The sequence below is a fragment of the Blennius ocellaris genome (assembly GCF_963422515.1).
Source record: "Blennius ocellaris genome assembly, chromosome: 11".
In the NCBI taxonomy this organism is placed as follows: Eukaryota; Metazoa; Chordata; class Actinopteri; order Blenniiformes; family Blenniidae; genus Blennius; species Blennius ocellaris.
In genome coordinates, this window is record NC_137660.1 from 26,383,004 (window position 1) to 26,396,474 (window position 13,471).

Sequence of the window (13,471 nt, forward strand, 5' to 3'; positions counted from 1 at the left end):
ACACACGTCACACAGTTCTCTGCAGAGGAAGTATATTGTTGATCCCTTAATCACTTTTCAAAGACAAACGGCTTCAATTGTAGTTTACGTCTGCCTAATGAATGCTCTCCAAGTCATTATCATTAAGGTTTACAAGCAGCTTCAACGCAGTGCTAAAACAGAAAGCAATAACGAGTACGGATGGGAAGGGCTGTGAGAGTATTATTTTAGATCTCCCCACCGAGTCGACACGCTGCCGTAGCTCCCCTGTCAAATCATTCCATCAAACAAAATGACTGATCTGCTTCGCCAGAGAGTCTCGGTCCAATCCGAACCCGTGTTTGTTTACATAAGGATCTCAAACGCTGCAGAAAATATGTATTATTGTGCGCAGAAAAAATCTTTCAAACAGCTGTTGTGTTGACTGATGAAGCCTCAGATATTGAGGAATAAGGACAGAGAGGTGGAGTGGTGCAGAATTGGTTCTTGGTGAGACAAAATATATATATATATATATATATATATATATATATATATATATATATATATATATATATATATATATATATATATTTTTTTTTTTTTTAAACTGCAGTGAGTAATCCTGAAAAGTAAACAAGTGCAGGAACCACTGATAAACTGCAGGTGGAGCAGTCTGCATTCACAAGGCAGCCCTCCCTCCGGGACAGAGTGTACCACAATGGGCACTGCAACTCACCCAGCAAGCCGTCACCACACCGACAACTCGCCCCTTTGCTTATTACGGCTTCAGCTAACAACGTAACATCCATCGCAGGGCACCCTACGAGTCCCACCTTATCAAAGCCGTAGCCGCAGCGTCAACGAGTTTCCTCTTGAGTGCGAGACAAAGAAAAAAAACACAAACAAACTCTTCTCAAGGTCCTTCTGCCGAGTGCGGTCTTGATTGAGGACACGAGGAGAGGAAAATATCTAAATAAAGCCCAAGGTTATTAATGATTCAGCACTTGTGGAGATTGTATGAATGGAAGAGCAGGAAGTAAGCGGAATGGGGGGGGGGGGGGGGGGGGGGGGGGTTTAGAAATAAGAGGTGAGGGATCACCTGGGGGGGTTGGGCGAGGTAAGCGTCACTGTCGAAGCTGCTTTTGAAAAGTACACAAAGGTTTCCAAGTATAATTCTGTCATATGCTCATCTGCACCACCAGTACAAATCTCTCCTCTGACGTGATTCTTCAACATTTCAATGCCGGTGTCCAGGGAGTAACAGTACGGCTCTAAATAAAACAGCATTCACTCATGTTTGGCAAGAACCAGCCACAGACGTTTCAAGGTCGCTTATTCCACCGCCAGAGATGAACGGGTGAAGTCGGGAGCCGGAGACAAAACACTGGCAAGCAACCAGCAGACACAGCCAAATAGACTGAGGCGTGATTGGATGTGTTTATATGTGTGTGTGTGTGTGTGTGTCCTCTCGGTTGCGTGCCAACCCTCCATGTGCACGACTGCCTACAATAGTTATTTAATACTCCTGCTTTGTATCTTGGGACAGTCTGAGCACAGAGGATAACACGGTTCGAGTGAAGTTCAGCTCTCCAGCAACTGTGACGCCGAGAGAGGCGGGTGGATGCACGACGACGGGAGGAATTCAACACACGCGTTCAACACCGAAGCCGCTGTGCTGCACGACCACTGCATTCATTGAACAGACGGAGCAACAAGTTGAAAAAATGTTGTAAGATTTCATTAAATACACTGAAAATGATGTAGTTAGCAGGTAGAGCTTGTTTGTTTATGTAAATAAACCACACGCAAAGAGAATTATACACTATAAACACCAACAATGGCAATTATTCAGACCTTCAAATTAACAGGCGATGAAGTCGGTTTACCATTACGGTGCCTGTCGAGTATAAAACTACCAAGTCTCAGGAGAAAATGAACTGGGAGTTATGACACCCTGGAGGCCGCCATTGTTGCCGTTTTCTATCAACTGGCGCATGTGGAGAAGGACTATTTACTACATTTTCAAAAAGTTCCACCCCAGTAGCCGTTTTCAAAAAGTTGCATTTTCCGTGGCTCCGAGCACCGCCGTCTGCTCAAAACACAACGAATGCTTTTAGCATTTTCACTTGAAAACGTTCCAAGTGTCTTTGACCGATTCATGTTTATCTTTCGCCCGACCCGCTGCCAGTTTTTCTCTCCCACTCCTTACTAATCCTTAAACTTCGTAGTTTCGTGACGCGAATTAAATACGGACTTACCGACTTCTAAGACATTAAAACTTGCTATACCCGTGGAAATCAAGAGGGCTTTATGACCCCCCCCCCCCCGGGTTCTTCATGGGTTTAAGAAGATACTTCAATATCGCCTACCTGGAGATGTAGGCCTCAGAGATCCTGGTGTCAGTGGGCGAGCCGATGTCTTTCCCTGAGCATTTATCCTCCCCAGCATGGCCGCTGCTGGCCTCGCTGTCAGCCTTCTGACTCAGAGTGTCTGAGAAGTTGTCGTCACTGGGAAAGGGAGACAGAGTGACATTGAGACATGGATAGAATGAGCAAGGAAGTGCCAGACAAACCCCAAATCAGTCCATCTTTCATATTTTACACTATTCTACAATATCAGTGTTTGATATCAGTTTTCCTGCGAGTCAGCATGGAGGCCTCGTTCCCCCGAGGCCCCGGCAGTCAGATGAGTCACGGTCCGGAGTCGCTCGGTGTGCCGGCGATGCGGCAACATGCGCATAACGCTCCGTCAAGCCAGCTGCACGGATATCAATGTGACTGGACACAGGGTGCAGTTGGTGCCTGTCAGGTGGCAGTAATAAGAGCTTCTGATCTGTGCTCCTGTGTACTGGGCAACATAAAGCACAGCCACTTATTTAACGCACCGATGGCCGGGGCGAGGACGAGCACTACTCGAAAGCTGCAGCAGCAGCAGCCAGTAAACCGAAAAATTCCTGACGGAAGACGGGTGAGAATGCTCCGGGAGGAAATGTCTTGCACTCAAGTGGTCTCTTAGAAATCTCTCTACATGTTTTATTTTTGGGGCCGTTTTATAGGACAGGCGAAGATCACAAGCCTCTTATGTTCCTGCACTCCACAGTCTGCTCTGTTTAAGTGGGGGAGTCACATGTGAGCACACTTGGGGACAACCTGTACAGTTGTAAATTTCCCCTGCTCTTTCATTAACTAAGGAGACGTCCCCATCAGCAGTGGTCCTCCCGGTGAATTATTGATAAAGGCCCGCTGAAGGGAAAGCGGCAGAGGTAAGACGAGAAGAGCCGAGAACACGAAGCCTTCCCAAATAGCCATTTTGTCAGACCGGCTCCTCTTTTTGCCCCCGTCGTAACTAGACAGTGGATGCAGTCCATTAGGCACCTGCAGTTGCTATGGCAGGCAGTGTGCTTGTTAGTGCAGGGAGCACGGGACAGTGACAGAAGGGCTGCTTAAAGACCCCCGGAGATGGAGAACGCTCCACGGCTGAGCAGCGACGACAGTGGTGGGCAAGACAGATGGGGTCGAGGGTCTTCTGTGTGGAGTGATGGCGGGCTCTCTCCGAGCAAAGTCAGCAAGGACAAGCATGTTGTTTAACCGACCGGGACGTCATCCCTCAGGCTCTAAATAGGGCTGGGAGCAGGTTAATAGAGTAAAATGAGGAAGTAGAAAGTAATCTTAAATGTGGATGATTTGTTTTTTCTTTTTTTTTTATATTATGCCATTTAATACAAAGTGCCATGCAAGTTACTTACATTTTTGAATTTGGAGGTAATATATGGAGTTACATATGGATATACGTATAACATATGGAGAAGGTTGTGTTTTTGTCTGCATGTATTCACTTTGATATTGGTTTGTAGGGAAGAAATTGCCAACTTTTCACAAAAAAGTACTCCCCCTCCAATTGCGTGACATTTTCAGGGATGATCGGTCATCATCCAAGGACCAATCGATTCAATTTTGGAACTTTACTGGCAAACCGTTTGTGAATAAATCCCCGCCAAAAGTGTGCAAAAATTTCCCATACAAATCGAATGTGAGGGGCAACTCATGGAGGACATCAGCGTCTGTTGCCGTGGAAACGCTCCCTGCTCAGTGTTTCACACAGTGATGTTGCTACTTGACCTGGTTAGTATCGACACGAGCTAACGGCTATCATGTTAGCAGAGCTAACTCTTATGAGTGCCTGTTGCAGTTAAACTACGTGTTGCACTTAAATTTAACTTGAATTGAAGTTCTTGTCTTACTATATTTTTTGTCTGAAATGAAGGGTATTTCCTTTTTTCAAATCTGTCATTATTACTTTTCACTTCACTTTTCTCCTGCTGCTCTTATTGGCGTATTTGAGTGTGTTTTGTAAGGTTGGCGTTGAACTTCTGGAGGACCGAAGATGGAAAGGAGCTCTTCACATTCGAGGAAAGTGTTTCATTATTATGCACTGTCCCCTTTTTTTTATGAATAAACAAAACCTTAAAGATGGAAAAATACTCACATGTCTTGGACTACGATGTACTGGTGTGGCACCAGGCCGTCGATGCCGTTGTGTCGCCCCTCCCACCAGTCCTCGGACGCTCGCTGATACAGCAGCAGGGAGGCGCCCTTCTTGAAGGACAGCTCTCGGGAGGAGCGCCCGACGTAGTCGAACTTGGCAATGGCTTCAATTGGCTCACCCTCTGTCAACAGAAAGAGGATTAGCCGGGTTGGGTCAGGTCGGGCCAGGTATGTAAACACATGGTCGCGACGTCAAGCGGAGGTGGTTATCATCGTGGAGACGACACTTCTTCTTTCTTTTTTTTTCTTTTTAATGACCGCTGCAAAAGTCCTCCGACATGAAATTCTTACATGTCGGCTGCAATTCGGGGCAGTACAGTAGTGGGATGTTTGTACACGTGACAGCACGTGGGGTTCAAGTGTGCTAAGCCAACTGGTTATTTTAGTTGTGGTCAATTGTAATGCAGCTCTGCAGCAGCAGACCAGGGCCACAGCAGGCCCTCGGGAGCTTTAGGCGGGTATTTATGGAAGCTTTCGAGAGGAGATCTATAAGACTCAGGGGCATGTCAGTCACTGTATGGATCATTATATTCAGCTGATGACTTGTCAATAACCCATACATAAACATGTAAAAGTCCAGCTAAATTAAGACAACACAGCTCCGATCTGTAGTAGACCCGATTACTTATAATTACATTTTAATTCAAGTGATATCCATCAAATACTTTCTTCCGTTTTAAACTACTACAGCGTGGCGCTACAATCCATAAGAAAACCAACGTCTGTGGATTCAACAACAGCGACTACTTTTCAAAAGGTGCACGTATCCAAGCTAATACGCATGCACTACAGCAACACAGGTCTAAAAATAGCTTCTTTATTCCTCCCTCGCTCCTACCTCTGCCCTCCTTCCAACACACTTTCTCACTTCAAGCCAGACAGGGGGTCCCTGGACAGACACAGTCTCACCCCGTCACAGGCTCTCTATACACGCACACACACTGGAAAGAAAAGTAAAACGCTCATCTTGGCTACGAGTATAAATCATGATATATCTTCCACAGGAACCCAGCAGCAATTTGCAGACGAGAAAGGAAAGTAAAATGCGGGTTTCTGCGATTCTGTTGGTTCAAGCTTGTGCATTTCATTCAAGGTGATTTTTTATTTATTTTTTTTCCTCGGTTTAAATTTCCAATCGTTCCTGCATCACTTGGTTGCCAGGATTGACAGGCTGGATGTGATGTGGTCCTAATGAAATGTGACAAGCTGGAATTTACGGTCCGATTTAATTGGGCCGCACTGCGTCGGTCGTGGATAAGAGTTGAAGGCAGACGATTTCTCTTTCCTTTTCTCCTCATTTTCGTTCACCTCTGCACGTCCGTCCATCCCCCCCCCCTTCCCCCCTCCCTCCACCGAGCCATTCATCTTCCCCCTGATCTCCAAATGTTTATCCGGCGCCTCGGCGGCTGTGAGCAGCAGGCCGTAAACTCACATTTCGGTGTGGTAAAAAGATCCCCTCTGTCGCGACGTACAATTATAACTGAAAATTGCTTCAGACGCAACCACCCGAGGTCGCACGCACACACACACACACACGCATAAACACCCTCTCGCTCACGCAGAGACCGGAGTTAAAGAAATGTTGAACCGTGAGAGCTGCAAGCCTGTGGCATAAAAGATATGAACTGTCAGATTCCTTACACAAGCCAGTGGAGCGCAGTCGGTGCGGATGCAGCTCTGCATCAATGCTCATACATAGAAATGGGAGACTTGGAAGCGGAGTGCGAGATACGGCGAGGATCAATACCACAAAGAGAAGTTTTTCTCTTGGTGTTGCAGAAAAGAAAAGCGGCGAGTTATGGTTAAGAGAGCCGTGGCTCTTCCGCACAGTCAGATACACTTCCTCTTAACACGTGCAATCCAATATGTACAGTGTGGCCTGCTGGGCCACTTGACAACAAGGACATCCTGATGTACTCTTGTAAAGTGAGCTATAATCAATGTGCTGTTGGTTCACCTCTGACCTTGTGTGTGAATTTACCAGCAGATAGGACGTCAATGTATTGATGGCGCGTGCGAGAAGTGCCACTCTAAAAACAGACGGTTAATCTTCCGGCGCGACAACTGGGTCTTTGACACCATCGTGTGTGTGTGTGTGTGTGTGTGTGTGTGTGTCAGCCCCCTCGCACGGCGATCCTGTGATGATGGATAACGTCACGTTGTAGTGGTGCGCTAGTCTCTGAATGGCACATTCAGCTGAGGCCCATGCATACGGTAATGCAGGGGTGACAAACATCAGGCCTGTCGGCCAAAAAGAAGCCAGCAAGGAGGCTCCAATCCAAAACACTAAGCAGATTACAAAAATTAAAAAATACCCAAGTTGAGACATCATCGACCTTGCTGGTGGAATGAGCGTCTCGTTTTTGTGAAAAACTCATCAAAAGATGCCGGATATTAGGAGTTGATGGCGAAAGAAGCAGACGCATTCAGTCACTGCAGATTTAAAAAAAAAAAAAAATGTAAATCTATGAAAATTCACTCATAAAATGTTTATGCCTTCAAGGAAGACGACATTAAAAATGTCTCCCGGTTTAGGTTTGTGTGAAATGTCACGAAATGGCTCGAACAGAAAAGAGGTCTGCCGTTCCGTCGCGGATCCACATGAAGTCATGGAGATTTAAAAATAACGGACAATAACTTGACCGCAGTTCAAGTCTCTGCAGGGAGGAAATTCGGGCCAAGAGAGAGAACATCCTCCCCCGTCTGGAAAACAATCTTCCATCAAACACGCACGGACTGGATAGCGGTGGCGCGCGCATCACACGGCAGGTTTTGCAGGACGACGTCAAGCTGACGCCTCCAGTTTGACAGCAGAGTGAAGAACAAGTGACGTCGGGGGGGGGGGGGGGGGGGGGGGGGGGGGGAGTTCGACTCTGCTCTGCGAACTGTCCTCGGAGATGGATGATGAACGATGACGCCAGGCCATGAAAACTTTTCAGTGGGTGTGAGGAGGAGACGGGATTGGGGCAATCGCTGTCACCATGGAAACAGGCTTAGAGAAGTCTGTTACCAAGGTAAGACAGGAAGACTTGGTTCAACTGTAGGTCGAGAATTGTGTGTTTGTTTGGTTTGTTTTTTTCCTAAGTCTGGTCAGTTCCCTTGTGAGCAGTTTTTATTGAGTAAAGTTTATGGTGTCTTTCCTGCTTCCCTTCCTGGTCTCCCTGAGTGGAGCTTTTTCACACAGACAAAACTCCACATGTATGATCACACTAATAAATGTGTCTGAGAGGATTAAAACACAAAGATACATGCTTTGTGTATCCCCAAATGGAAATATCATGGACCATTTTGACACTTTTTATAAGCATGCAACTCTTTGAACAACAACTTTAACCCTTAATCAGGTAACTCGTATATAGATCCTATAGAACTTGGAGAAAAAAAATCCTTAAATTCGCCGGGTTATTGTTTAAGCCAGGGTTCAAACGTGTGAAAAAATGTAGCGGCTTATAGTCTGGAAACTATGGTAATTGAATTTGACTTACAAATCTGCTGAAAGCCGTGCGATAACAAGAGAATTTTCAAAGGTTGATGTGACAAAATATTCTAATTTTATATAATAATATAATTTACAATATTTAAAATCTTTAAATTGCATATACATGTGATGCAGTTGTTTGTTTACACTGAGAACGCCTTTAATAACACTCAACTAGATTAGAAATTCATGCTCAATAACCTGTGTTATTCACAAGATATTGGGAGGCGGGGTGCTGAAATGAAAATTGAATCCAGGTCTGCCGAGACTGTCACGACGCAAGATTTCTCTCCCGGAGAGCCCAGTGGGTTTCAGGAGGACCACCACCGTGGAATTTGCAAAATGGGTGTTTGGAGCGAAGCGGACGCATTAGAATATGAATGGCTGTCCATCACCGCGAGCCGCCCCTGTTCCCTGGTGCTTCAAGGTTAACGCATTTCACAGGCTGAAAGAGCGGATTAGCCACCCTGAGCTGTGGAGAGCTGCGTTTAACCCTTTAAACCAACGGCCAGAGAGGCTCAAGCTTCAACCTAGCACAAACAGAACTGTGCAATATTTTACTTTACTGGTGGCCTTCACATTAAAATACAGGCGAGGGACAGAAAATAAAAAAAAATAAAAAAAAGAACTGGTGTTAAACTGGAGTTGCCATGTCTTCACTCAAACAGGTGTCTGTTTTGATTGGTCATCATACCTGAAACCTTACAAGTGCTTTCATTTAAATAAGTATAACTTTTCTAATACTATTTAATACAAAAAAAAACCACACACATAATTAATAAAGTCTAATATTTACAATTTAGTCACTTACCATCCTCACTGGTGTGCGTTTCCGTCCCTCCTCATTGTCTACCTCCTCCAGGGCTCCATGCTCACTGTAGGGACTCTCGCTGTGGGGAAAGGAATGTAAACCATCAGGGTCACAGCTACAACAAGAGCTATGGGTCAAAGGTCAAGACGGTATTCCCCATATTAATGAAACATTATCCACTTTCTTTTTCCCCCTGCACATTTGTTCTCGTCTAAATCAGGGGTGTCAAATCCATTTTAGCTCGTGGACCACATACAGCCAAATTTTATCTTGAGTGGGACGGACTGCTAAACTACTGCCACAATAACCACTATTTGAACTTTAAAGTTTTTCTTTATTGTGACTCAGAGTATTACGTGATAAAAATGCCGATATTTCCCACAAAATCAAACAATAGATACTGAAATGTACCACAGTCTCAACATAAATCAAATTTAATGAAACTTCCTGGTGTAAAATACAGTGAAATGTTTAAAAGATTTCACCCGTTGTTGAATTCTGCATTTTCTTTTTTTTTTTTTACAAAGTCACCTTGACGGCGTGGCTTCGAGGCTAGTTTGATAGCAACGAGGTAACGAGCTCTCAAGCAGATATCTCACCTTGCTCTCAGTGTTTAGTTGTGTCCACTACTCTTAAATTGTTTCAAAATGTTTTATTAACGTCACAATTTGTTTGGCGGCTTGGCGGAGTGGAGCCACTAAAACACCTTTGGTGACAAAAGTTGTACAATTGACAGTCAGATCTCAAAATGACACAAAGCAGAATGTTAAAACCTGGTTTTAGACAGAGGAAGTCTAATCGGGGGGTGAGGGTCATTTCAAGTAATCTGTGAGATCCTCTTTTTCTGGCACCGCGTCCTCTCCAGATGACCCCCCCTGGCGGGACCTGAGCAATGTCCTCCCATACTAACGCCTCTGCAGCCAAGACACCAAATCTCTGGTGCTTCATGCTGCCGAGACGGTGATTAGCTCCGGCCGGGGACAAATCCCTGTCAGGATGCGGTGATGTTGGGGGGGGGGGGGGGGGCGGGGGGGCACGGCAAGGAGACGTAGAGACAGATAAAGACAGGAAGAAACAGCCGATAAGCTCTTGCCTGCAGATGTGGAGCTGGCAAGGAGCCTCACATCTGACCCGCTTGGCTCCAGTACGTGCCTCTGCATATTTTAACTAATCACCCTTCCAGGTGACCTCCTTCCGCCCACCCACCCCCCCACCCCTCGGTGTGATTGTGGTCATTAAAGTGATTGTTTCAGCCGAAGGAAAAAAAGTCAGGAACGAGACAGGCACCTCAAACACAGATGCCTAAATTGGTGGATATAATCACCCGATATGAGCGTTACTCACATGCTACCGACACGGCCGCAGTATTTCACAGTGCACGCACACCTTCAGTGAGAACTCGGCGAACGACGTCTGGCTGCATGCCGGTTCCATTCGCAATGAAATAAATGGAACGAGAAAACCGAGCAACATCTGTTGAACTGTTACGTTATGAGGGGACTTTCCCACTCGGCTCCAATTCTGCGGCGGCTACGATCTGACCGGCAGACGGCGGCGACAGGAAGGCATGTGAGACGAAATTATTATCCGACAACAACTATGAAGCAATGATTACTTGATTCATTACAGAAATGTATTGGTCCAAATACAACGCTGATTATAAGAAGACCGCGGCTACATCCGAATAGTAACATCTCCTTTCCTATTCCTGGATAGGAAAGGAGATAGGAGGGACTATTCGGATGTACCCATGGCCTCCTGCCTTTCATGAGAGTCGAATTTGGCGAAAAACGTTAAAGACGGACATTTTAAATGAAAAACCGCTTCACTTAAACATTTAAAAATGGCTGCAGTCGGACATAGATCATTTCTGCATTGACTTTTAACCCTTCTAACATGCTGTTGCACAATTTAATGGAGCTTTTGGAAACGCGAAATGGAATGGAATGGTAAAGTGACAAATATATTGGACCTAGCTCTTGTAAACAAGGCGAGGAATGCCATCTGCCGTCTGTGTTTCCATCAAAGAGTTCTGGGGTGAAGAATTCAAGTTCATTGTGTCCAGGTGCTGCTTGATAAATCACAGTGTTTTAAACAGTCCCAAATCATTTTAAGATCTATGTCTGCATTCATAAGCATTCCGATTCAGCGTTACGAGTCTGCATTTAAAAAAGCTAAACTCCAGTTTCATAAATAATTTCCCTATAGTTATCTTTTTCTCTGATTGGATGTTTAAGGATTAACTAAGTAAATTCGGTGAATTTCTCAGATGTTTCTTCCTTTAATAAACGTTTAAATACAGTCTACGGCAGGGGCGTCAAACATGAGGCTCGTGGGTCAAAACCGGCCAAAGTGCCAAGAAAATTCAGAAAATTTCAAAGAAAACATGAATTATTTTCAAACAAGGTTTTAAACAGTAGTGAGCAAGACACAAGACAGAAAACCAAGCTGAGATATCAGTGCTGCTGTCATGAAAAAGAAAACAAACTAGTATTAGCCTCAAAGCCATGCAGTGAAGATGAGCTTTAAAAATGTGCATAATACAACAACTGTACAAGACTTTTGACTGTGTTTTGCACCAAAACATAAAATTAAAATTGGCTTGATGTTGAGACAGGTAATTTCCCCATAGTAAATATTACTTTATGCAAAAGTTTCATCACGTATGCTCTGTGCCACGACGAAGAAACACTTCAAAGTTTAACTTCAAAGGTTATTAATTTCTGCCTGCTTTACTGGATTTACTGCAGCCATCTTCATTCTCATGCTCTGGCTCTTCCGTTTTCAGTCTCGCTGCCAACAAAAATCATTTTAACGCCTTTAAAATTCAAGCTTTCTTGTCATCCTCCAGGTGCGACCGCCAACTGACCGTTCATCACGTACACCCAGTGTTTGCCCGACTCTGTCACATGTCTGCAGATTTTGACACCCCCCACAAAAAAAAAGCCAATTTCATACCGGGACCAACACAATATGTTTACATTCACATATAACTCACCAGTAGTCTCCACCCGCCATGCACTTCTCATAAAGGGGCCCATCCAGTTCTTTGGCATCGGGGAAGATGGTCTCATGATGGATGATGATGGTCTTGACGATCTCATTGACGTGCGCCTGGCAGGAGACCTGATCTTGGCTGTCTGGAGTGGGCATCAGCGTGGGGCCGAAGCATATGGCCAGATTGTACGGATCCATCATGTTCTCATCACTGTACTGGGACAGACTGGACAGCGGGAGGGGACGATGAAGAATTGAGGGGGGGGGGAAGAAACAAAGAGTAATACGAGAATTACTAAACGAGCCTCGGGGAAAAGATTTGGATGGATCACGGCTGACAGCACCAGCGGCTACGTCTTATTAAAGCAGAGGCGATGCCAATATCATGAGGTAATGAATGAATTTACTGGTCAGGGTCAGGAAACTTACTGGTTGAGGAAGGCGAAGAGGTAGCGCATCACGACGAGAACTGATCTGGGAATGGTTAGGAGGATTTTACGGATGTAGAGCGCTCGCTCATACAGGTTCTCTATTCCTGCAGCAGGAAAAACAAAAATGGACACAGAAGATACGACATTAATTAAGTAAAAAGGTTCCGAGACAAGCACAAGATATGAGAGTGGAGACTCACATGTTTGAAACATTCATTCACTTACGTCTCCAGACATAAACAGATGAGCCGGGCCAATTACTCATCAGAATTACAGTAAATGTCAGCAGGACACGGAAACATGTTCTCATGTGGTGAATTGAGTGGTGTGTGGTAAGGCATGAAGAGGTCGCAGGAAATGGACTGATGCTGTAGGAGTGACCTTCATCTGGGCGAAGTTCCGGCACCGGTGACACAAAGGAGTCTCTCCCACTTAAAAGACTGAAGTTTATTGCATGTGACAAGGATCTTATGAAGGTTCTACATCAAGAGCAATTGCAAAATAAAAGTGTTGTCCTGTGTGTCAACCATATGAAGTATTAATACAAGTGCATCTCTGAAAATTTTAATACAACGGAAGACTCGTTTTTCTTAATTTCAATAATGAAACATTGATGTATAATTATGTTATCACACATTAATTGAAATATTTATACTTTTTAGCTTACAAGTTCTCAAAATTGGAACTACAGTACCTCAAAATATTAGAACATTTCATAAGACCACATTTTAACAAATGCTCCAAGACATCTTCATTTATATGTTATGAGAGTAGAAATAACTGACAACAATAATGTTGGCTTTTTTATTTCTTGCACACGAGGAATTGACCCATTTCATTGAACACGCAAACAAATATTTTGGATTGTTGTGTAATTTTGGGCTGCATTTGTATAGGTTTTTCAAATAGCTGTATCACATACCATACATTTTGTACATATTGTACATTTGTGTTTCAAAACCTGCATAGGTCTATCAATATCTATTTATTTATTTATTTCTCTATTCATTGCTCCCATTTGAATGGATAAAATGTCCTGATGTGAATGAATACATTATACAGTTTCTGATACAAGCATGCTAACATTCTCACAGAATGACTCTTCTGAGTGTCTTTCCCCCCCAAGAATATTTCAACACATGAACGGCCTTCTGACGCCACTATGTATGAAAGTTTCATTTATTTCGGTTTTCCTCTATATAAATACACTTTTAGCAACTGAAGATTTGAAAAAGGAAATGCCACATTT

General features: G+C 44.3%; 1 protein-coding gene across 1 annotated transcript in view; it reads right to left on the minus strand.

Moving 5' to 3' along the window:
• srgap1a (SLIT-ROBO Rho GTPase activating protein 1a) overlaps nt 1–13,471 on the minus strand; it is an 82,232-nt gene that overhangs the window by 6,240 nt on the left and 62,521 nt on the right. The window contains 6 exon segments of the mRNA XM_080504851.1: nt 2,331–2,468; nt 4,447–4,627; nt 8,795–8,821; nt 8,824–8,873; nt 11,793–12,017; nt 12,221–12,326. Of these exon segments, the coding sequence (XP_080360977.1) occupies nt 2,331–2,468; nt 4,447–4,627; nt 8,795–8,821; nt 8,824–8,873; nt 11,793–12,017; nt 12,221–12,326 (727 nt within the window).